General features: G+C 51.2%; 1 protein-coding gene across 2 annotated transcripts in view; it reads left to right on the top strand.

Annotated features, from left to right (window-relative positions):
* Positions 1-18047, top strand: part of RAB6B (RAB6B, member RAS oncogene family) — a 53215-nt gene extending 35168 nt beyond the window's left edge. For both annotated transcript variants that reach the window (XM_032630653.1, XM_032630654.1), the window contains exons 3-8: positions 10660-10713; positions 10899-11004; positions 12355-12466; positions 13502-13595; positions 16178-16244; positions 17877-18047. In XM_032630653.1, the coding sequence (XP_032486544.1) occupies positions 10660-10713; positions 10899-11004; positions 12355-12466; positions 13502-13595; positions 16178-16244; positions 17877-17941 (498 nt within the window). In that variant the 3' untranslated portion in view covers positions 17942-18047. The remainder of the gene's footprint in view (positions 1-10659; positions 10714-10898; positions 11005-12354; positions 12467-13501; positions 13596-16177; positions 16245-17876) is intronic.
* The last annotated feature ends 6604 nt before the right edge of the window (positions 18048-24651 follow it).

Here is a 24651-nt window from a genome sequence, read left to right as displayed (position 1 = left end):
GGCCACACATCCCTGGGCATCTGTGTGGCTTCTGGAAGGATTGACTAATTTCGATGACATTTCACCCCTTGTTTAAAGTTGTAAGGTGCATATTGTTTGGTTGATGTTTCAGAGCACAGTCAGGAAATAAAAGAGCAATTGATAAATATTTGTATTGGGTGGTGACTGGCATAAGCCACTCCCCATTGGGAGGAAAGTGGCCACAGGGACTGTGTAGACTTTAAGACTGAGGTGTCTGAAAGAATCCAGGTACCTGCGCTGTGGCCTCCCAGCCAGCCGCCCCTCCTCCGCAGCACTTGGTTGAGCTGCTGGCAAGGCCAGACCGTGCCCAGCGTGTTTCCCAGAGGCTGCTGTCTCCTTCCCTCACAGCATCCACTTGCTGGTCTGAATCCGTAAGTTTTGCCAGCTTCATTTTGCATGCTTATTTGCATGTCTTTACCGATACTCTCATCTGATGGTTGGTGGTGCAGAGCACAAACAGCAGCTTCATTGTCAAGGGCTTGTCATGCCCAGCTGCTTTCTGCCACTTGGGGCTGCTTCCCCAGCCACGGGCCAAGGCCTGGCCAAGGCTAAAAGAAGACACAAATACATTCCTTTTCACGATCTCTCTTCCAGAGAAGAGAATCTTGAGTCAGTTCATGCAAATTACCATGCAAATTTCCACAGCACACTTTATTACTGTGTCTTGTCAGAATGTGGATGCAAAATTACATTTCATAATAAATGCACGTAGCAAAAACGATTTCAACAAGTGCCTCAGGAAACATCTCTTTCCTTGGGCATATGCTGGGCCAATGGGAGCTTTTGTGTAGAGGGAGGCGTGTAACGCACCATCATTCTGAACTGTGTGTCTGAGCCCCTGTTAACACTGGTTAATACCACATTCAGAAGAAGATAAATGTGGACGCAGCTATGAAATCTGTCCTTGTTAAGATTCCACCTGTTTTGTATAAAACGAAGTGCCTGCCATTTTTCATAAGCAGTACAGTTGGCAAGTACAGCAATATTAAAGGAATAAATAAGCATTGCCAGGTTTGGGGTGATCTAACCACAGCAGGATGCAGTCCAGCCTCCTCGGAGGGGCATTGAGCCCATCGAGCCCAGGAGGCTCACCCAACACAGTCGAGGAGGGAAGGGGAGGATCGTGGGGGTCATGTACTGGTAGGAGAGTCTCAGAGTCAAGCCTGCTGCTCGTGTTGTTTTGATACCCTCTTTACATCCTTGTGGAAAAGTTTCCAGCAAGAATAATTTACTGCATACCTCATAAGAGGATATGGAATACAGAAAATGAATGCTGTGGCCAAGACTCCATGGTTCATTTGGAACCCACCTCTTTGAGGGCCAGCCTTTCCTGAAGCTTTGAGAACACTCATTTATTGGGATGTGAATACAGATTACAAGCACAAAGGTTCCCAGGACCAAGTTTCTACAGCATCTTTTGGAAATCCCTCAGTCAGTTGGTCAGTCCTCATTTTGTTTGCACAGAGTACCTTCATGCAGTCTAACTCATTTGATCCAAGAGTCCTTGAAGGAAGCTGTGATTATCCCCATTTTAGAGATAAGAAGCTGAGGGCCAGAGAGGCTGTCATTTTTCCAGGATACTCCCAACACAGTGTTCTTCCAAGCCCATTATACAGCATTCAGAGCCTGCCAAGGCACTGGCAGAGGTCCCTGAAAATGGACCAGGGCCCTCTGGGCACATGACCCCACCCAGGTCCATTTGGGTGGGGCACTCTGCTAGGTGCATTCCAGATCCTCTAGGCCTGGCCATGCGCTGCTCTAGGAGGCACTGACAGGGAGCCTAGGTTTGCTGGCAGAAGTCTGTCCCCCTCCCCCATGGAGGCTTCTGGTCACCTCAGCCTCTTAGCCTCCTGGCCTCACCAGGGCTGTGTGCGTACATTGATCTGGGCTTTACCTTCAAAGGAGAAATGACTCCCTCCCCACCACACACTCATACCCACACAAGCCTCTTACAGCTACTACCTTCCACATGCAGATACACAGTTGCATGCACACTTGTGTATCTCCATTCATCATGGGTCTACTCACATACACTCATACCACATTCCCATCAATACACTCACACACTGTATGACCTGTGCTGACCTTTGAGAGGGAATGGAGGTTGTGTCCTACGTGGGTAGTTGTTCTTTTTGTCTGCTGTCCCCATATTATCCTTTCAGATAATTTCTATTGATCCGTTTTCAAGTTCACTGTTTCATCTGTCATTTGCTGTCTTCTGTTAAACATTTAAAAATTTCAGATATTGTATTTTTAGTTCTAAATTTATATTTGCTTCTTTATAGTTTCTCTGCTGAGATGCACAGATTAAAATCTGTGTCTTCATTGTGAGCATGTTTTCTTTATATGTTTGAGCATAATTGTATTAGCTGCCGAAAAATGCTTGCTACTTTCAACATCTGGGTCAGCTCGGGGCTGGTCTCCATTTATTCTTTTTTTTCTTAAATATGGCTTTTAGTTCATATGTATAGTAATTTTGAGTTGTATACTACACATTGTGATCAAGACTATGGATTCTGCTTGTTCCTTTGGAATAGTACTTGTTGAACCCAAATTCTCAATTCTCTCCCCCATGGTAGGCAGCAACTTAAAGTTCTGTTCAGCTTTGTTTGTTTGGTTTTCAGTCTTAGGCTACTTGTGGTCTCTTTGGGCCAGAGATTTGGGTAGCATTTACATGCAGAATTTGGGATTTCTCATCTCCAGGATTTTCCACATTTTCCAGCTGCTGTGATAGTTTTATGATCTGCCCTCTCATTTTTAACCAGTAAGACTATGGGTTTCTTGCCAAGTTGTAGCTACCCCTCAGCTCCAGCCGGGGCTGCCTTTAGGTGAATGAACAGTCATCAAAACAGGAGCCTTGCCCAGGGCCATTCTCTTCTTTTAAGTGTTGACTCCCCTCTAGATTCTACCTGCTTTTGTCACTTTCTAGTGCCTTCAGTTAGTTGTTTTTTACATTCTGCTCAGAATTTATAATTGTAATCTGTAAGAGGGTTGGTTCTGATTACCAAAATCGGAACACCCCCATTCCCTCCATCTGGGATTTACTCCCTGTACTTCCCATCCTCTACTATTTCCCCATCTTCACCTGCTGGAAAGTTAGTATTCACTCAAGGACTGGCACAGTTGCCCTGCCTTTCCTCAAGAAATCAATCAGAAGAAAGGTCCGCCTCCTCTTAGAGACCCTCTAACTACAATAGTCCTACCCATCTGTCGGGGACCATAGTTCTGTGTGCTAATCTTAGCTCCTCCACAAGTTTGGAAGTTCAAGGCTGAATCGTGAACTGTGAATAGGTGTTAGCCATATGGAGGAGCATTCCATGGGAGGGAACAACTCCTTATAGGCTGGGACCAGGGCTTATTTTGGTCTAACACATAGTAAACACTCAAGAGTGAATAAGTGAATGAGTACTACTTACTTACACCATATGCCAGAAAGGAGCTGCCCAGGAAAGACTGTGACCACCTTCTCCCTGCAGATCTGGCCTGTCTGGGAGCAATGGGCTCCAGCTGGCAGTAGTGTAGGGCCAACTGCTTATGCCTTGTGTACGGAAAAATAAATGACGCCAAGGAGCTAGAAAATTTCTGGTAACCAAGGCCATCTTAAAAGTTCTTGTTTCTGTTCTGCCCTTAGAGAGCCGACTTTTGTTGTTGTTGTTAAAATGCAAATGAACTTCCTCTTAATGTGGACTCTGCCGAGCTGTTATGGCTAATGACCATAGATTCTGACAGGAGGGAGCCAGAAAGGATGTGACCCACACACACACACTCAGTGACAACTTCAGAAATGAAGGGACTTCAGGAAGCAGAGGGAATACAGCTCAACAGTCAGGAGCAGGGGCTTTGCAGTCAGGGAGACCTGGGTTCTAATCCTGCCTCTGCCACCCCCACCCGTATGACCTAAGTTCAGAGTGAGCCTTGGTTTTTTCATCCGTGATTAGCCCCTTCTGCAGGCATGGGCATCTCCCTGTCTCTCGCCCCAGGCAAGGAATCTGCCCCTCCTCCTGGATACCACAGACTCCTCAGACCAATTACAGCAGGAGCTCAGAATCTACGCAGTTGTTTGCAAACTTTACTGCACAAATGAGTTATCTGAGGGCTTGTCTGGAATTCTGATTCCCAGACTGACACCCCAGAGATTGTGATTCTGTCTGTCTGGGCTGGGCTCAGCAATCTGCATACTTAACAAGCTTCTGATGTGATTCTGAAGCAAGTGGTCCATGCACTACGTGTTGAGAATTACCAAATCACTGGCCACTGGGAGAGACTGACTAGAATGAGATCCTTCCAGTTTAGAAGAGAAACTGTTAAATGAGGGGCCCTGAGGCCAGTCTGAGGGCTCAGAAGATGACTGGATTCAGCAGAGGAGCTGAATCTTGATCACTGATTAGGTTTTAACCATGTGGAAGAGCATTAGAAAAGGCACAGAAACACAAAGTGACTTGTGCGTGTAGAGTCCTGACCACAGTATTATTACTAAAGTATAAAGTGCAAGCTGGGAAAGAGGGGAACGAGGTCAAAGGAAGCGACGGGCAGACCCTTTGCAGGCCAAGCTGAAGTGTTTGGATTGTTTCCTGGGGGCAGTAGGGAGTGATATGGTCAGATTTATGTTTTAGAAAGATAACACTGGTGCTGGTGAGAGATTATTTATCTAGGGAGAACCTCAGGGCAGAGAGACCAGTCAGGAAGCTGTTGAGGCTGTTCAGGTAAAAGAAGTTGGAGGACTGAACTGGGGCAGTGCTGGTGGGGATGGAGAGAAGCAGACAAGTGAAAACACTCAGGAGGCAAAGTATCAGCTCCGTGATTCCTCTGCTGTGAGGGGGTGGACGAGAGAGCAAGGGAAGAGGAGGAACTCAGGAGGGCTTCTGGAGGCTTGGGCACCCATGGAGGTGGAGGTGCCATTCATCGAGATGGGGAAAGTAGAAGATGTAAGTCTGGAGGGGGATGAGGGGCTCCGGGTGGGACACATATGTTTAGTGAGAGGTCTAGAGGACACGTGGATGGACAGGTCCAGTAAGCGGTCAGATACCTGGATCTGGGGCTCAGGACAGAGGTGAGGCCTGGAATGTAGGTTGGGAAGCCAGCAGCACATCCTTTTTGAAGCTGTGACAGTAAATGGGGTCCCCTGACACAGTAGGGAACACCAACATTTTAGGGACAGAGAAAGGAAGAGGATCCTGTAAGAGGCCAATAAGGGACAGCAGTTAGAGAGGCAGGGAGAGCCAGAAACAAGTCACGTCATGAAAACAAAGGAAGGAAGAGTGTCAAGGAAGAGATTGGTCCACAGGGTCAAGTACATCTAGTAGAGTCTGGCCTATAGAGTGTCCTTACAATCTGGAGATGAATGGCCATGGTGACCACAGCCAGAGCAGCCTCAGTGGGCAGAGGGGCAGGAGTCAGACCACTGAGCAGTGGGTGAGAAGAGAGGAAGTGGGGACAGCTGGTTTGGGTCCTTTTCCAAGAAGCATACCAAGGGAATGGAGGTGAGAGATTGGCAGAGAGCTGGAGAGCCACTTAGTGACAGGGAAGGGTTTTTTTTTTAAGGATGCAAGAATTTTAAGAATGTTTCTTGGATGAAAGGAAAGAGTGAGTAAAGAATGAGGGGTTGAGAAAAGAGAAAAGAACCTTGATGGCTGAGAGGCTCAGGGCCAAGAGAACCCCAAGGAGAGGCTTGCTTTGACAGAAGGAGCAAATGCTCAGAGCCTGGAGGGATGGAGATACGGCTGGACACACATAGACAACTTTGCAAATATCTTTGTATTCTGGCTCTGCCATTTCCAGCTGTTGACACTGAGCGAGTAATTTAGCATCTCTTACACAGTTGACCCTTGAACAAGGTGGGTCTAAACTGGGCTGGTCCACTTATACGCAGTTGTTTTCAGTAGTAAGTACTACAGTACTACACCATCTGCAGTTGGTTGAACGGAGGAACCGAAGTGCGAGACAGAGGACCGACTGTGAGTTATACACGGGTTTTCCACTGTGTGGATGGTCGGCACTCCTAACCCACACGTTGCTCAGGGATCAACTTTACTCAGTCTTCTTAGCAGAAACGTATAAATACTCAAGAGCATAACTCATGGCACAGGTTATCAGGATTAAGTTAAGTAATGCATATAAAGTTCTTACCTGGCACATGGTGAGCACTCATGTTTAGTCATCGTTACTGTAGTTATCATTGTTATATTAGAGGGTAAAAGCAAGGAATTGAAGTGGTTTGTACTTGATGTTGTAAAGTAGATTTGAGGCCATCTTCTGAGAGTGAGTCTCGTGGAGGATGAAGCAGAGACAAAACAGGAGGATGTTAGGAATTGTTACTGATGTGGATGGAAACAGGAGGTGCTCAAGGACAAGTCACGTGTTTTTATATATCACAGACTTACCATTTCTGGTGCTCCTATATTCCTTCTTTAAAGATCCAAACTTCCATCTGTAAAATTTCCCTTCAGCCTAAAGCATTCGTTTCCTGTAATGAGGGCTCACTGGTGACAAATGATCACAGTTTTCCCTTATCTGAATATGTTTTTATTTTGCTCTCCGTGTTGAAGGAAATTTTCACTGGCTTTAGAATTCTAGGCTTACATGATGGGGATGATGGTGGTTTGTTTCTTTTAGAATTTTAAAGATTTTACTCCATTGTCTTCTGTTCTCAATTGTTTCTGAAGGGAAATCAACCATCATTCCTGTCATTGTTTCCTTGTATGTATTGTGTCTTTCTGTTTCCTAGCTGCTGTTAAGGTTTTCTCTTTATCTTTAGTTTTCAGCAATTTGACTATGACTTGTGTGGGTGTGGTTTCCTTTGTATCCTGTTTTAGGCTCACTGAGCTTCTTGAAGCTGTGGGTTGATGTTTCTAATCAAATTGAGAAAATATCTGACCATTAGTTTTTGTTTGTTTGTTTGTTTTTACTCTTTCTGAAACCCCATCTACGTGTATATCAGGTCTTTATATTGCCCTAGAAGTTCTTGAAGTTCTGTTCATTTTTATTCTATCTTTTAAAAATCTGTGCTTCAGTTTGAACAACTTCTTTTGGACTGTCTTCAAGTTTACCGCCCTTTCCTCTGAAGTATCCTAGCTGCTGTTATTCAAATCCAAGGCATTTTTATTTCAGGTATTGTGTTTTTTTGTGTTAAGATTTCTGGGTTTTGTTTTAGTCTCCATATATCTCTTGAAATTCACCCATAGTATTCATCTTTTTCCTTTATATTTTTAACACAGTTATAATAATTATTTTAAAGTTCTTGTCTGCTAATCCAACATCTAAGTCATCTGGGTATCTGTTTCTATTGAGTTTTTTTCCATTAATTATGGCTTAAATTTCCTGCCTCTTCATGTCTAATCCTTTTTTATTGTGTAGTGGACATCGTGAATAATAATAAGTTGTAGAGATTCGTAGATTCTGTACCTTCCTCTGAAGAGTGTTGAGTTTTATTTCAATGGGGAATTAAATTATGGGCAACTTAATCCTTTTTTTTTTTTTTGGAAGAGTTTACTTACCATGTTTTTTTTTGTTTGTTTTTTGTTTTAGTAGATCTTTATTGGAGTATAATTGCTTCACAATACTGTGTTAGTTTCTGTTGTACACCAGAGTGAATCAGCCATATGCATATATATATCCCCATATCCCCTCCCTCTTGTGTCTCCCTCCCACCCTCCGTATCCGACCCCTCTAGGTGGTCACAAAGCACCGAGCTGGTCTCCCTGTTCTGTGCTGCTGCTTCCCACCAGCTAGCTATCTATTTTACATTTGGTAGTGTATATATGTTGATGCTACTCTCACTTTGCCCTAGCTTCCCCCTCCCACCCCGTGTCCTCAAGTCCATTCTCTATGTCTACATCTTTATTCCTGTCCTGCAACTAGGTTCATCAGTACCATTTGTTTCTGTTTTTTTTTAGATTCCATATATATGCATTAGAATACGGTATTTGTTTTTCTCTTTCTGACTTACCTCACTCTGTATGACAGACTCTATGTCCATCCACCTCACTACAGATAACTCAATTTTGTTTCTTTCTATGGCTGAGTAATATTCCATTGTATATATGTGTCACATCTTCTGGGAGGAAGACCTAAATAGACATTTCACCAAGGAAGACATACAGATGACCAAGAGGCACATGAAAAGATGCTCAACATCACTAATTATTAGAGAAATGCAAATCGGAACTACAGTGAGGTATCACCTCACACCGGTCAGAATGGCTGTTATCAAAAAATCTAGAAACAATAAATGCTGGAGAGGGTCTGGTGAAAAAGGAACCCTCCTGCACTTTTGGTGGGAATGTAAATTGGTGCAGCCACTGTGGAAAACAGTATGGAGGTTCCTTAAAAAACTAAAAATAGAGCTACCATATGACCCAGCAATCCCACTACTGGGCATATACCCTGAGAAAAGCATAATTCAAAAAGAGTCATGTACCACAGTGTTCATTGCAGCACTATTTACAATAGCCAGGACATGGAACCTACTTACCATGTTTAAAGTTTGTTAAGATAGGTCTCTTGGTTTTTTCCTTAGTCCTCTGATATAACCCTTAGTCCTGAGATGATGTCCTTTTCCCCAAAGCTGGCCCTTCTGGGGTTCTCATGAAATGCCTGAGGTGTTTACCAAGTCCTTCTAACTTGGTGGGACTAGGAAGCTACCTCAGGGGAAAAACTGGTTAAGCATAGGATCTCACTTCATTTTCTTCCCTTCCTTTAGAGATTATAACCCCTCCGTTTTCTGCCTGCTTTTGATCACTTTTCGGTGATTGCAAATTGTTATTTGTTGCATTTGTGCAGAGTTTATAATAGTTATCTGTGGGTGGGTTAGTTTGATACAAACTACTTAGCCATTATTGGAAGTGAAACTTCGGGAGATGTTTTTGAGCAGAGCTGATGCCTCAGCCACATCCAAGGACGGTGCCTGTGCTTTGGCACCAGTGTGTGCAGCTGTGGGAAGGTCTTTTGTGGCTCAGCGGCCTGGCTGGGTGGGAAGTGTGGCCAGAACAGGTCTGAGAGACTGGGCACTTAAGGAACCAGGTGTTTCTCTGATGTGGAAGAAGCATGAAAGTGGGAATAGAGGTGGGAGAGGGCTGGAGAGATAGGAAGTTGGTCCTTTCAGCCTTACTTTCATCATTACCACTGATCTGCTATTGTGAGGGGTAGTAAAGTATGTGAGTGTTCAGCAAATGGTGTTTATGATTATGGAGGCCACTGGGTTGAGCTTTACCAGAGCTCGATCCACAAGGCACAGTCCTTGTCATGTCATCTGGTGACTTCTCTGTCCTCCATGGAAGCACATGTGAGGTGAAATGGGGCTGTTGTTACATTATCATCAGGGACATCACTGTCACCATCCATGCTGCCTACCCTTGAGGGGTATGTTTCTCCGTGGTTCTTTGCTCTATTAGTTTGGATAGAGCTAGGCTGTATTAAAAGAAACTGCAAATAACAGTGGCTTAAGCAAAATAGAAGTCCAGTTCTCTGTCACACAACAGTCTGGGCGTAAGAGTCTCAGGCTGCTGAGGGGGCTCTACAGGCAGGAACTCAGGCTTCCTCTGTCTGGTTCATCTGTCGCCACTACTCTGTCACCTTCATCTGGATGGGCCAATATGACTTATTACCACCTGTCTTTATTCCAAACAGTGGGAAAAGGAAAGGGGCAGCTGTGGGTACATCGCCTCTCCCCATGAAGGACCCCATCCCAGAAGATGCAATGTCACCTTCACATCCCAATGACCAGAGAACTTAAGCCACCCAGCTACAAAGGAAGCTGGGAAATACAGTCTTATTTGGGGCAGCCATGAGTTTATCTATACGTTTGGAGTCGTAATACTATAGAAAGGGAGACTCCATGTTGGGGGACAGCTAGCAGTCCCTGCTACCAATCCTGAGGTTGGCGCAGAGAGGTTGGAGGCCTGCCCCAAGCCACACAGCAGTGAGTGGTGGGTCCCAGCCATCTGGCCCAACTGCATCTCCTTGTGCCAGGACAGAGGAGGCACAGGCGTGACCTAGACAGTTGGCTTCCAGTGTGTCGATCTGGGTAGAGAAGAGCTGGTGGGTTTCGCAACAAGATGCTGCTGTGGGTGGCTGTGATGCCCCTGGGGAAAGCCAGCTGCTCTCTGCCCGCCCCTGCGGCAAGCCGCCCTGCCCCCGCTCCACCTCCTGGGCAGTGGTGATCCCCCGCCAGGCGCTCGAGTTCCAGGGCTGAGGAGAAAAGCTTTGGGAGACTCGAGTGGAGGCTGGAAGGGAAGGAGGCAGGCGGGGCCCGGCAGGCTGGGGCAGGGAGACCACCTCGTTCCTGCTCCTCCGGGCTCCCCCCTGAGCGGGGCAGGAGATACACGTGCCAGTGGCCCTGCTGCTGGGGAAGCCGCCTCACCTGTTCTCTCCTCTCCTTTTCCAAAGCACTTTTCTCTTCCTCTCCAAAAAGTATCACTCCCTAAACACCTATCCTCATCCTTGTTTAGCTCAAACTCACTCCCTCTGAGAGGGGCAAGAGGGTTCACTGTTGAGCTGGGGGTGGGGCGGCAGAGCAGAACCCACCTAAGGCTCGGCATGGGTGACCCCTTTTGCTGGCTGTGTCCCCGCCTGGGTGACTCAGCTTTTGCCCCTTTGCCTGAGACCTTTCGGGTTTGACCGTTCTGTGCTTTTCTCTAACAGGCAACCATTGGGATTGACTTCTTGTCAAAAACCATGTACTTGGAGGATCGTACGTTGAGTGCCTGACTTGAGACCCGGGAGGACGGGCAGGGCTCCTTGGGACCTATCCCCTGGGGCCCATGCTGGGCACTGCTGAGAGCCTGTGCCTGGCCAGCGTCCCAGAGCTGGGCCCTCCCTCAGTGCCCACTCCCACCACGAGGACCTCACTGCCCCCTGAGCCTCCTCCCTCCCCGTGACAGGTGCGACTGCAGCTCTGGGACACAGCCGGCCAGGAGAGGTTCCGCAGCCTGATCCCCAGCTACATCCGGGACTCCACGGTGGCTGTGGTGGTGTACGACATCACAAGTGAGTGTGGGGCCTGCGTGCTGGGCGGAGGGCAGCTCGCAGGGGCTCCGGGGCCAGGTGCGGCCCCAGCCAGGCTGCAGAGAGAGAGAGAGAGAGAGAGAGAGTGTGTGTGTGTGTGTGTGTGTGTGTGTGTGTGTGTGTGAAGATGGGAGAAGACGCTGGTCCCCAGGCCAACCTTGACCTGGCAGCCATGGTTTTGTCAGCAGCATCCCAGTTCCTTACCGGGTTCCACGGGAGGGGAGGCCCAGCGGGTCCAGGAGGGCCTTGGGTGGCCTGCACTTCTCACACACTGTGGCTCTTCTGGCCAAATCAGCTGTTCTCAAGAGCGACGCACAGCCCTGAGGGAGGCTCGTGGGGCTGGGGTGAGGGGTAGGGCCTGGTGCAGAGCCCCACTGCCCAGGCAGGTGTCAGGGCACACACCTGGCAAGCGCTTGGGCTGCAGTCATGGGTGTGGTGGGAGGCTGCCCCAGCCGGCTGCCTCTGGCTGACCGCAGGCTCCCTGCACACCTGAGAGGCTCTGACCGCAGGCTCCCTGCACACCTGAGAGGCTCTGACCGCAGGCTCCCTGCACACCTGAGAGCGGGTGGGAGCTGGGCCCTGAGGATGCCTGGGCTCCTGCAGCCTGATGCTGAGCAGAAGGAAGGTCAGGCTGCGAGAAGCCCAGGTTTCCAGGAAGGGGAGCCTCCGCTCCCCTCGGGCCTGCGGGCCGCTGAGTGGTGGGCGTCGCCCTGTGACTGCTCTTCTGTGTGGCGGCGTGTCACAGCTTCTGACTGAGGAGGGGGCTGCCCTGAAATGCCTGGCCTCTCCTGGCTTTTATCTGCTCCTGGGGCCGCCTTCCCCGCTCCCCTTACTTTCAGGGCCTGAGGGTGCTCTTCAGAAATCCCTCTGAGCTCCTGTCAGTGGGAGGCTGCTCTGCAGGGCCCTCCTGCGCTGGGAGCTGCTGCGGTCCTACACACACACTGTCACACTGTTTCCAAGCTCAGCCAAGTCTACTGCACCCATTTCTCACTCTGCTGTGAGCCTCCAAAGTCAGGTCCGACTCTCAGGTGGGCCCTAGGACCACTAGTAGGAAGTCATGACCCAGCGGCCTTCCAGATGCTGTGACTTCTCTCCCCAGAGGGTGGCTCAGCATATGAGGGGCCTTCGGGGACCCCGGGCACAGCTCCACAAACACGTGTGGACGTCCTCGGGAGGACCCAGGCCCGCCGGACTGTGCTCCCGCGCTGCCCAGGTGTCTGAGGGTGCACACGCCCCTCCCTCCTGCTCCTGGTCTTACTCCCTTCCCGTCCTCCCCCTCTGCTGCCAGGGCTGCCGCTCACGCCCTGTTTTATCTGCACTTTCCACCTCCAGATCTCAACTCCTTCCAACAGACCTCTAAGTGGATCGATGATGTCAGAACAGAGAGGGGAAGCGACGTCATCATCATGCTGGTGGGCAACAAGACGGACCTGGCCGACAAGAGGTAGGTGCAGCGGGCTGCAGGCCGGGCCCCCTCCATGCCTCTGCAGCTCCTCCTGGACGGGGGGTGCTGGGATTTGTGGGAGAGCAGCCCCTGTGAGCTACACCCTGCCCAGCACCCTGTCTGACCTGTCCCCCTGCATCTGGGAAGGACCCCCTTGGGGCACCAGAGGCTTTGAAAGCACCTGGTAGACGCCTACCCACAGGTGTGTCATGTCTGAAGCCCCACCTTCCAGGCTGGCAGGGGCAGGGCAGGCCTCCACGCGTGGCCTGAGTGGAGCCATATGCGCCTGGCTGGCCCAGCAGCACATGGTCCGGGCCCGGCCTCAGTGCAGACACAGACACAGCAGCCCTCGGGCTCCCACCGGCCCTGCCCCTGTGAAATGCCTGGCTGATGTGGGTGTGGGTGTGAAGGGCCTGGTCCTTCGCTGTGTCTGGGTGGGACACTCTCCCTGAAGAGGCTGCTTGCTCCACACCATCCTCCAGGCACAGGGCTGACCCCAGCGCCCTTCCCTGCACTGGTCCACTCATCTCATGGGGCAGGTAGAGCAATGAGTCATGGACTGGGGGCTTCCTGAGATGTACTCTGCCCGTTTAGGGAATAATCTGAATTAGAGGCTGCTTTATTTGAATCTTGTCCTTGAAGTGAAGAAAACGGAGTTCAAAGCCCAGCTCCTTTGCAGTAGGTGACCTTGGGGCCATTACTTTTAACCTCAGTGTTCTCACTTGGAAAATGGGGCTGATGGTACCACCCAGAGAGGCGGTCTGTGGCTGGCAGTGCTTTACGAATGTTGGCTCTGGCCGTGGTGACACTGTGAAAGGGACAGCAAGCCACCTGCCTCAGGGCCTGCTCCCAACCTGGACGGAGCTGCCAAGGAGTAGGGAGGGGCTGGTGTCCTGCTGTGCCCTGAGGGAGCCCTGGGGTCCAGCCCCGACCTCAGGGCTGACTGCGGGGCCCCCATCATCTGAGGCTGCTCCCTCCGCCCCCACCAGGGGCTACTTCCCTACTGAACCGGCCCCCCCTCGCCTCCCCCTCCAGGCAGATAACCATCGAGGAGGGGGAGCAGCGCGCCAAAGAACTGAGCGTTATGTTCATCGAGACCAGCGCCAAGACCGGCTACAACGTGAAGCAGGTGGGGTCCGCCGCCTTTGGCCAAGGGGCTAGTGACTAGGTGGGGCCGTCCAGCCACCAGATGGGGAGCGAGTCGCCTCCAGAGCTCTACTGCTCGCCCTCAGGCCATCGGGGCTGTGGGATCAGCCACCAACTTCAAGGAGGCCGAGAGACGTAGCCTTCCCCTGCTTCTTACCTCACGTGGGGTGGACGTGCAGGAGAGTCTATCCAATCAGCATTTTGGGGTTCCTGCCTTGTGCTTGGCATGTGCTCAGGGCTGTGGCGGTCCAGGCAGGCTTGGAGACAAGAGCCCACCCACAGTGCGGTCCGAGCTCGCCGTGGGGGGAGGCCTGGGGGTCAGAAGCCTCAGAGGAGCCGTAGAGGGGGTGGGGTTAGGGCTGAGCCTGGGAGCAGGGGGCTTCTCCTGGGTCCACAGACCCCCAAGCAGTCCTCGGATGGAATTCAGCAGGTCAGTGGATGTAGGTGGGAAACAAGTGTCTCTGCACTATTCTCTGACAGGTCTCCAGCATTTCCTGCAGCCGTGAGCGTAGGCAACACAGCTCCGTATGTTAGCAGCACCTGGGGCTTTGTCACGGTAGAGGCCACAGCTGCTTTCTTATCACCTTACTGCCGTGGTGTCGCAGGTCTCTTGAACTTTTTCCCACCTCAGTATCTCGGGGGCTGTCAGATCCCCTGCCGGCTTCTGCTCTTTAACAGGTTTCCGGGCTGCTAGTCACAAGTCTGTATCTTTAAAGATTTTAGAAGTTTGTTTCAATACTAAATGGTCTCCTTTACATAAAACTTATATGTAATTCATTTCACACACTTAAAAGGAGCCCATAGGCTTCGCCAGCCTGCCAAAGGAATCTTTGGTTCAAAAAAAGGTGAGGAACCCCTGTCTGCAGGGAAAAGGGGACTCAGAGAGGTGATGAGAGGGGGCGGCCTGGGCCAGGGGACCGGCATGGGCACAGGTGCCGCTGGAGGGGTGTCGAGGCCTGGCTGTGGGTCACTTCTGCCCTGCTGCTCCCAGCGGTGTCCAGGGGCACTAGACAAGCTGCCACTGCAGCAGCCGGCCTCACGCAGTGAGGCTTTACCCCGCCTGGGCAGTGCCTTGCCAGTGGGAGGTGGCAGAGGAGCAGGAAGGGACAGAATGGGAGGCCCCGAGCTCCCAGGACTCAGTGCCCCCACCCCAGTTGGAGGGTCATCAACATGGCTCTCTTCCCTCCCATCCCCTTCCCAGCCTCCTTCGGAATAAGGCCAAGGTGGCCGTGGTGTCACCTGGAGTAGGGAGCTACCTGTCCCTGGAGGCCTGCAGGAGACACTGGCTGCTGCTCTGCGCGGCCCTGATGGAAAGCCTCTGCCCGCATGGTCAGGGAGATGCCGATGCCCCCCTTTCCAGATTGCTCTGGAAGCCAGGCGATGGTCTGAGCCAGAGTTGTATATGGTCAGTTCTAAGCCTGTGTGGTGGAGAGGCATCCCCATGCAATGTAGCCTCCTGGACTCTGAACGTGAGCATATCTGCTCTCAGAAGCCCCCATGTGACCCCAAGAGCTTCCATCTAACTCCCACTTCTGCCAGCCACGCTCAGAGCCTCTCTGCAGCCCGCCCACAGGGTCCATACCATGCGGAGCCCACCAGCGGCTTCCCCGCCCGGACCCTTACCGCCTTTGGTCCTGTCACCCAGCCTGGGTGCTCCCATGTGGCTGGGCTCTGGGGTGAGACCTTGAATAAGACTCACCCTGTCTTCAGAGAGCTCAGGCAGTGGAGAAGTTTTAAGCCCAGAGCTCACCTAGTTCCTGCAGTTGGTGTTTGTAGAGAGATGGGAGGGAATTCAGGATCTTCTGGTGCCTGTGTTTCTGCCTTGTACTTGCTGTCACCTGCTAGGTTCCACGCACACACACACACACGCACACAACCACACGCACACAGTTCTCATGCACACTTTACAGACTTACACGCACAGAAACCCCACATGTGTACATGTACACACCATACACACTCATTCCCCCCCCCACAGCTGCCACACATCCACACCACACCACCCATACTCCTCTACACACAATGTGCACATCGCACTCATCCACACCCAAGCAAACCCACAATGTCCCATTCACACTTCTGTGTCCTTATTCCCTCCAAAGAAATCTCCACTGTGACTGTGTGGCCCTGACTCCCAGCTGCCCCGATGCCCGTGGACTCGCAGGGCTCCCTGAGGAGAGGGTCATTGTCTCAAGGGCAGGTCGAAAGTCCTCCCTTCCCCACACCAGGTCCCTACATGGGCAGCGGGCCAGAAGCTTGTCTCCCAGGACCTAGATCGTTTTCTGCACTAGGGTAGGTCCCTGCCATCACCATGACCCACACTCAGCCCCTCGTGACCCTGTGGCCAGCCTGCCTGGGTGAGAGGCCTGCCGGGGCCCAACGCCATGAGAGGTGCTGGGGGCACAGGTGGGAGAAGTTAGGTGCAGCCCCTGCTGTCCAGGGTGCAGTCAGTGGGACAGAAAGAGAGCAGAGCCCGAGGTCAGGGTGAGAAGAGGCAGAGGGTGGAGACACCGGCAGCAGGAGGGGAAGGATGGGGGCTCACGCTGCATCTCCCCCTCTCCCCAGCTCTTCCGACGTGTGGCCTCGGCTCTGCCTGGAATGGAGAACGTCCAGGAGAAAAGCAAAGAGGGCAGTATCCTTTTCCCTTGACAAGTGAGTGAAAGATGTGCTGCAGAAGCCATTTATTCATTGATTTATCCACGTGGTATGTTAGAACAGTGGGCAGACCCTTGCCAGTTCTCCAGGCCAGCCTTCCTGGCAGATAGCTGTTCGTGGGGCGTCCTCTGTACAGGGATGAGGCTGAACTCCAAGGTCCTTAAGACCACATCCAGCTCGAACCACCTAAGCTTCCAAAACAGTATGGGAATGCCAGAGGGATGTGTGTGGAGTGACAGTGTGGGGAGTGAGAAATAGTAAGTGCCCTTCTTTCCACTGAACACAGACTTGTATTTCATGGGGACAAGTAGAATCTCCATTTCCGTGCACTCAGACATGATTTCAGCATGGCCCAACCTCCTCTATGCGAGACGACTGCCCCACCAGGTGTCTCCTCCCCTGCCTGCCTGCTCTGGGGGCAGGGTCTGCACACCACTCACACCGTCCACCCCAGAACTCAGGCCACACCCAAAAGCTGAAACTGAGGCTCAGAGAGGTGGTCTGATTTGCCCAGTGGGAAGGAAGGCAAGGAAGGTTCATTGTCTATTTACTAGTTTATTTATAGTCTACCATGTTATAAATAATGTGTGTTTATGTATATATACGCTGCGTACACACAAAACAGGATAAAAATGTGCATAAGAAGATTGGGGTTTAGGGAAAATCAGGAAAAGTCATGGACAAAGTCATACTCAGAATATGCCATGGCCAGGTGGCCAAAAAGTGGTAAGGAGGGAAGGTGGTAAGTGGTCTTTAGGGGAAGCATGGCTTTTTATAGTACTTAACTTATGAAGAACCTCTCCCATCGTCCTTACCTAGGGACCACAAAACCTCTCTAGGACACGGGCAGCAGGTCCCATAGCAGGGCTGCTTCAACCCCTACCCACTCCCAGCCCCACAGGAAGGGCGATTCTGTGCAGTGCCGTGACCAGGCCTGGCCTGGCCTGACTGAGATTTCATCCTGGTGAGGGCAGAGGGAGTGGCCTGGCTGTGCACTCTGCACCCGCTCCTCTGGCGGTTCCGATCGGTGCTTCTCCAGCCCACAGTCCCCACAGCACCCGTGGAAAGGGCTGGAGAGGGGCTATGCTGACACCCTCCCCCAGGGATGTGGGTTCTCACAGCAGCAGCCTCAGGGTCTAAGCGACCCGTTCTGACGGGAGCTTGAGGGGTCAGGGTTGCTGTGCCCACCTGGGCAAGGCCCGTGTAGCCCTGTACTTTGTGAGGTGGGCTCCATGCCTGGCCTGCAGGCTCCACCTCCTGGGCACTTTGGGGTGGGGCTGATAGGTAACAAGGCCGAGGCCGAGGCTGGTCACCGGGAAGCCTTCTAAGAAAGGGTCTGTCGGGCCTGTGTTTAGGTGATGGTCCCACAGTCCAAGACAAGTTTTACTTCTGGTGGATACTGGTGAGGGCATGTGGAAGGGTCGGGGAAGAGGTGGAAGGGTGGGAGCTGGTGACCCTGCATCCTTCCCACCCAGGCAAAGAAAAGAGCAAGTTCCTGGGTGTTTGCTGAGGGACAGAGGGGCTGCGCAGGGCAACTTAGGGGGCACCGGAGCAGGAGCGGGGGTGGGAGCTCCGAGAGAGTCATCTTCCTTAGCCCCGCCCCCTGCAGTGATCGACATCAAGCTGGACAAACCCCAGGAGCCTCCGGCCAGCGAGGGTGGCTGCTCCTGCTAATGCAGCCTGACCGCAGGCTTCCTTTAACACTACTCGCTTGTTGTGTTGCTTCCTATTGGTTAGCTTCCTAAGGGGGGTGGGAGATGAGCTTATCCAGATGGGAGGATTTTTCTTTTCTCTCTGTCTCTAGGAGTCGGGTGGGATGGGGAGGGAGGCTGGGCATTAGGGATCACGTCACTCTTAACAGCTGTTACTTAAACAACTATTTTTTGGTTTGGTTGTAATATATTGTACTTTATTAAGATTGCCAAAAACTGTTAAAATTAAAAAAAAATTTAAACCATGTGTATACAACTTTTTGCCAGATAAAAATGTAGTCATTTTTATTTGAAAGATGTGCTTTTTTGTTTTTGTATATTTGTAAACTTACAGAGAACCTTTTCCACACACCTCCTCCTTCCTGTCCTCTTTGAACGGTTCATCACCTCTGCTCTCCTCCCACCCCCAGACCAATACATTTAAACAATTAACTGGGCGATTTAATTAGGTTCCAATCCCCGGGCTGTCTGGCCCAGACCAACCAGCATCCACCAAACAGGCCCTACCTGGTTAAATCAAACACTGATTGAATGAAACAGCCTCTGAAGAGGCAGCTCTGACTCTGTCCTTCTTCCATGGCCAGAGTGGGGCATCAGCCACGGCCCCGAGCTGAAATTAGGCCTTGTGAACTGCAGGGGGCCCAGCCGCAGGGCCACTGGAATTATTTCTGCCTCTTTCCCCTCCCTGAAAAGCCTTGAGAGGGCACTCGCCACAGGCAACCTTCCACTCTCTGTGGTCCGCCTAGTGATTGGCAGAACAAGAGGTCATGGGAAGGAAGGAAGGACGGGGTGCTGTTGGCAACTGTGGGCTGGTTTATAGACTGGGGGCACCATGTGTAGTTCTGAAAATGTTTTAGCCAACCTGTCCAGCGATCAGCACACACATCTGGGTTGCAGGGAAGGGAAGGGCAAACGGAATCTCAGTGTGTGCCCCCTGAAGCCCTCCTCCTTGGATGCCAGGAAAGCTGGAGCCTGTAGCACACAGTATTGGCCCATCTGTGATTGGGGAAGGGAGGGTCTGCAGAACTGCCACCTGCAAGATGTATGTTTGCCAGTCCGTGGTTGCTAATACTGTTGATGCTGTTCTTCTTGACGTGTTTCTGCCACTCGGCACAGTGCAGTTGAAACCTTTGTGCACAGACCTTTGCAGATATTGTAGCAGCACTCTGCTTGCCTGAGGGTAGGGCTGAGGTGGGGTCCCCAGAAGGCTCCCCAGAGAGACGTCCTTGCCATGTTTGACTCATTTCTGAGAGGACTTAGACCTGAGGACCTATCTGTAAAATCTCTGAAGAGAACTCTCTCTTTCACTAAGTGATGTAGCCTGCTTGGCCAGCATTCCAAATAGACCCAGACTCACCACCCCTGAGTTGGCACAAAGCCAGGCAGTGGGCAGCCACTCTGGCCAAAATCAGTAAGCCCTGCCCTCCAAGCCGGCATTGACTCTTCCTCCAGGCTGCTATTGGGCTTGTCATAATTGAGCTAAATGACCATCTGGGGTGTGGTAGGGGGTAAATTCCTCCATAAAGCAGGGCTCTGACAAGTTATTGCAATGAATTTGGAACTTCTCAGAAACTAATCCAAACTGGCAGCCTGTAAGTGCAGCAGGACCTGGCAGGACTCATTGATAAGTTGTCCAGTGGGTCTGTCACACACTCAGCTAAGGAGACTGTGTGTCAGAGCTGATCTTTAGAGAGGAGTGTATCTTCGGGTGAAGAAAAGAGGAAGCAGGATTCCCACTGAGCTCCTCTTCCAGAAGGCATAGACCAATGTACGAACGTAATTCCAGTGTCAAGTGTTGAGTTTTTATATGTGTGTACATAATTATATATAGAGATAGACTTGTGTATACACCTTCCACACACACATTCTCACAGAGATTCATGTGCTCAATGTATATTCTTGTTCTTCCTCCTCTCAAGTTGGAACTTGCATTGTGATAACAGTTTTGGAAATTCAAAAGTACTGCAACGTGTTGAAATAAGAAATACTTAATATTGTCTCAAAACTTGTGATCGTCTTGCCATCAATAAAATACTGCATAGATTTGTTAACTACAGGCAAAACTAGCCCCTGGGAACATGTGCACTGTTTCTGTCTGTACTTGTACGCACAGGTGTGCATGCCCACATGGGCCCGTAGCCCCACCATGGCACACCCCCAAGTGGTGCTTGTTGGAAGAGTGCTTACTTACCTGGTGAGAATTCATAGGAGTCCAGGTGACAGCACCCGGCTTGGCTGGCAGTGAGGGCCATTGCTTGTGGCCCCTGGGACAGCCCCATTTGCAGGGATCTCTTTGGGTCTCAGTGGATGAATGGACGGTAGATTTTTATGTTCTTGGTACTAAGAGTACTTTTTCTTAAAACATTCTTGTAAAAAAAGGTAGAAACTCAGTCCTCTTCTCATGTGCACACGTATCCAAGGCACCACTATTTTTCCATCACAGCCTAGAAGAATAGTAAGAGACGCACTAGATACAACGTGGCTTGATGTGGCGTAGGTGAGCCCTCCTTTTCCAGTGCGTACACAACATCCTCTCTCCTGAGCCCGGGCTCTCCCAGCCCCGTGGGCCTCTGCAGGTGAGGGCGGTTGCCTCCCCTCATCCTCCCATCTTGGTGGTGCCACACCGCTCCATGGGCACCCTCCTTGGGCCTCATCTCCACCCCTCATTCCTGGGTCTGTCAGGGCAGCCAGACCTCCAGCACAGAAGGGTGTTGGCTCCTTGGCTCCCGTTTTGGGCAGGTGCCATCACTGCCCTCTTGCTTGTAGCTAGGATCTTGTCTCAGAGTTAAGGTTCAATAATGAAATGATCAGGTTCCGTTGAAGAAAATATCATGAAATTCCTCAGCATACGCAGGGAGAGTATCCCACCGTTGCCAAATCCAGGCAAAGGGGAGGAATCCTTTGAGGAAATGATCTCAGTTTAGCCCGTGGTTCAGTCTCTCTCCCCACAGAGCAGCCCTGACCTGGGAGTAGAGCAGGGTCATCTTCTGTAGCCCTCTTTTTTACTTTGAGGAATCTCAAAGAAAAGCTGTCAGTAAAGCTCCTGTTTTGTGGGCATCTGAAAAATTGAGCATACGGTGGGAAAAGCAGGAAGCATATTTATGAATGCACACATGTGCCGGAGTGAAAGTGTGGTGCCAGCATCTTGAGTGCTAGAACTGCAGCTGTGTGGTCCAAGGTGAGCAAGTGCTGACTCAGTCAGAGGCCTCCCTGCCATTATCGTCACTACTCTCTTCCTGACAGCATCCTCAATCGGTCTGGAATGTCCCAGGTTCGAGGAGCAATGGCCAGATCAGTTCAAGTGTCTCAGGCAACAGAAACAAGGGTTGTATGGTGGTAGCTAAGGGTGCAGAACACATCTTGAGTGCAATGTCTCTGTCTTCCTGGTGGCCAGTCAGTGCTGGGAGCCCCTGCCCACAAGTACCAGGTGTGACAGTAATGGCACCGCTGGCTTCGGTGTCCTGCAGGCAGAGCAGCCGCATTCCTTCACATGGCGGAAGGCGGGTGAGGATGTCAGGATGTGAGAACAGGTAGCCGAGGGCTGTGAGGTATGTCTGAGCCACACAAAGGGCAGCTGAGCTGAAGTGTCTGTGCATTAACCCGTGCGCACTAGTTTCCTAACTACCTCTCCCCCAAGAATGTGAGGCATTGTCCCCTGGCTACAGCTGATCGAGGTGGAGAGCTCAGAACCCTTCCTATGCCAAGGCAGGAAAACCAAGACCAAAAAGGGTGACTTGCTTACGGTCACCCAGTAAGCCAGAAGCAGTCAGAACCAAGGTGTTTCCACTCTTCATCCATTGCTGACCTGTGTGTAACAAATGTGACGGTGCGCTGGCACACAGGGCTGCTGGGCACGCGTGCTCCTCAGGCCATCTCTACTCTGGTTCAGATGTAAGTCTGTCCAGCATAGCCGAGTGAGGCAGGAAAGAACCCATGTACATTTCAGGCTCCTCCATTGCAAAGAAGGGCCAGTCCCCAGGTCCACTCTGATTGTCAGACCAGGGCACCCTTTGGACTTTTTGTTTGAAATGGACTGTTTCAGTGTTCCAAAACCTTGAGCTCTCAGTGTGTAAACTCCCTGGACACCAGACCCCCCGCCTCCCTGTGTGGCTGACACTCCAGGCAGGGCGTGGTTTATCCTTGCAGCGGGGTTCAGACCTTCCTTCCAGTGTGAAGCCTCCATACATCGACGGCCAGCCTGTATCACGTGTGTGTCACCTTCCCCCTCGCCCGTCCCCATAAAAGTGATTGGCCGTGAGGAGCACAGAGGGTGGCATTTCCATCTCTCACTGGCTCAGCAGATTTAAATGGCCACATTGACTTTACATAAAACTGTGTAAAATGTGGAAGACTCAGCATGTTGATCAAACAATAAACTGTCCTAATTCTCAACACAAAGCCTCTTGTCTAATGCTTCTAAGTGGTGCAGTCATATATGGGTGGGGGGGCGGGGCATGGTGTGGACAACACAGGTTTCTTCAAGTGCATTCTCCACGAAGACCCTCCTCTCATGTCTCGGTGGTGTGTTCACCATCCAAAGCCCTTTGCTTCTCCCTTCTGTTCACCTGGGCTTTCCAATTTAGAAGGGGGAAAAGGCAGGACCCACTAATAAGATTAAATCCACACACTTCCATAATCTGCATTCTGCCTAAAGGCTGATGGAAACTCCAGGCAGAACTGAGACTCAGGGCTGTGTGACACCTCCTGTCATCCCTGCTTTCCATTCGCCATGGATGAGGGTTAGGAAGGGTGGGTACAGGGGCTGGATCTCCCTTCCGGTGATTTCTAGACAGTGTTTAAAGGCAAGAATTCAAGGTGAACCATAATCACCTTTCAGATGACACTAAGCTGCCTCGTACCCCTCCAGCGGCACCCCACACCAACCAGAGAACCTCCCTGAGACGGCCCTTCAGGTCTCAGTCACCTCCAGACTAAAAAATGCCCTGAAGGCCAGGAGAGTGGTAGGACCAATCCAAAGAGGACACGAAGGCCAAGATTAGGCCCAGAATTGCCCTGGTCTGATAATGCTGGGAATCCTGGGGCTATAGGGAAAGCCAAGTTCACCAGGTCTTATTCTTCCTCAAGTTCAACTTCACTAAAATTATCTTTCCCCTTTAAAGGTACTAAAGTTTCTGGAACACCCTCCAATCTGCCACTGCAAGGAAGCCATCTCTGATTAGGAGGAACAGGAACTAGGTGTCCCTGCCCACTGAGCCTAACTTTCCTGGCTGCCAGGTGTAAACTGTAAGGTAGAGGAGGTACCGGGCCTGAGAGCCAAAGTGCACGTGCTTGTATGGACCAGATCAAAGCCAGAGTAAAGCTGTTCCAGACAAGCAGTCATTCCCCAAGACTGTGGTGTTCAGGGCCACATGACTGCAGACAGGAAGGGGAGTGGGTCATCTCCCTGAGCATGGTGCTTGCACGGACGTCCAGCAACCCCTTCCCCCGCGGGTGAAGGAAGCACTGTTGGACTTCCCCAGACGTGAATGTGAAGATTAGGGTTGTGGTGAATGTCCTACCTGGAGTGCCCTGCTTGCCATCAAGGGATGTCGCTCAAGGTGGCGTTCCCTACCACTGTAGCTGTGTTTTGCTGTCCAGTGACCAAGGGTGCAGACAGGAGCTTTGATAATCCTGTGCTAACTGCAAATTTTTTTAAAAAGCATATTTTAGTTGAAACAAAAAGCTCTTAAGTCAAAAGAACACCAAGTGCCTCACCCACGACAGGACCACAGGGTGGATGCTGGGATCGCAGGAGACACTGAGACACGGGTCAGGTTGGGGCGGCAAGGGTGGCGCAGCAGCACGAGAAAGGGCAGCCCTGAGGCAGTTGACCTTGGGGCCCATGCAGTGGGGGCGGGGGGTGCGGCTCAGTACAGCTAAGATGGAGCCCATGCTAATGAGGGGAGAGCAGGGGCCGCATGGAAAGGGCACATTTCTTCACCTCAGAAAGTGACCATATGCCCATAAAAGCAGGAATTGTGCCATACTTAGTATTCCCGGAGCTGGGTACGGTGCCTGGTGTTTTCTGAATGAGTAAACGCCATACACGGCTCTTGTGAGTAGTCAACAGTTTAGGGCTTCGTAGTTGAACAAGGAAGTGGGACTACTGGCCTGTGCAGAAGTCAGGTGAGGTAACCAACCACTTTCCTTTAAGTAACTGAAGGGCTGAGATAGAAGAGGTTAGCATCTGAACTGCTGCTAATGCAGCTTTAGGTGAGAATGGGCATAACCAGTTGAAGCTTTGATAACCATTCTAAATCAAACCTTAAGAAAGAAAAAAAAAAAGCATAACATTCTGGCTGAAATGATCTCAAACCAACAGAACACAGCCAAGTGCCTCACACACAGCAGGACCACCGGAATCCCAGGGGTGCTGAGACACAGGGCGTGGGGAAATATAAGAAGCAGACCTCAGGGTCTCCCCAGCAATAGCAGCTGTTGTTGGTCAGGAGCTAATACCCCAGCAAACCGTCAGGCACCTGGCAGCAGAGGGGCTACCAAGGCCCCAAAATGCTCGGAAAGTGTTGAAAGAGCTGGAAGAAACAGGCGGCCTCAGTCTGCGGGTGTGCTCAGTACCCACGGAGACCCCATTCCGGAAGCGGGTGGTATGTACCAGGACAGTGAGTGCCCAGGGCTTGCTCGTCACAGTTGTCTCCACACCGGCACCACACC

The sequence above is a fragment of the Phocoena sinus genome, chromosome 4, assembly GCF_008692025.1.
Source record: "Phocoena sinus isolate mPhoSin1 chromosome 4, mPhoSin1.pri, whole genome shotgun sequence".
NCBI lineage: Eukaryota > Metazoa > Chordata > Mammalia > Artiodactyla > Phocoenidae > Phocoena > Phocoena sinus.
The sequence above is the reverse complement of the archived record's forward strand: the minus strand, read 5'-3'. Positions and strand labels throughout refer to the sequence as shown.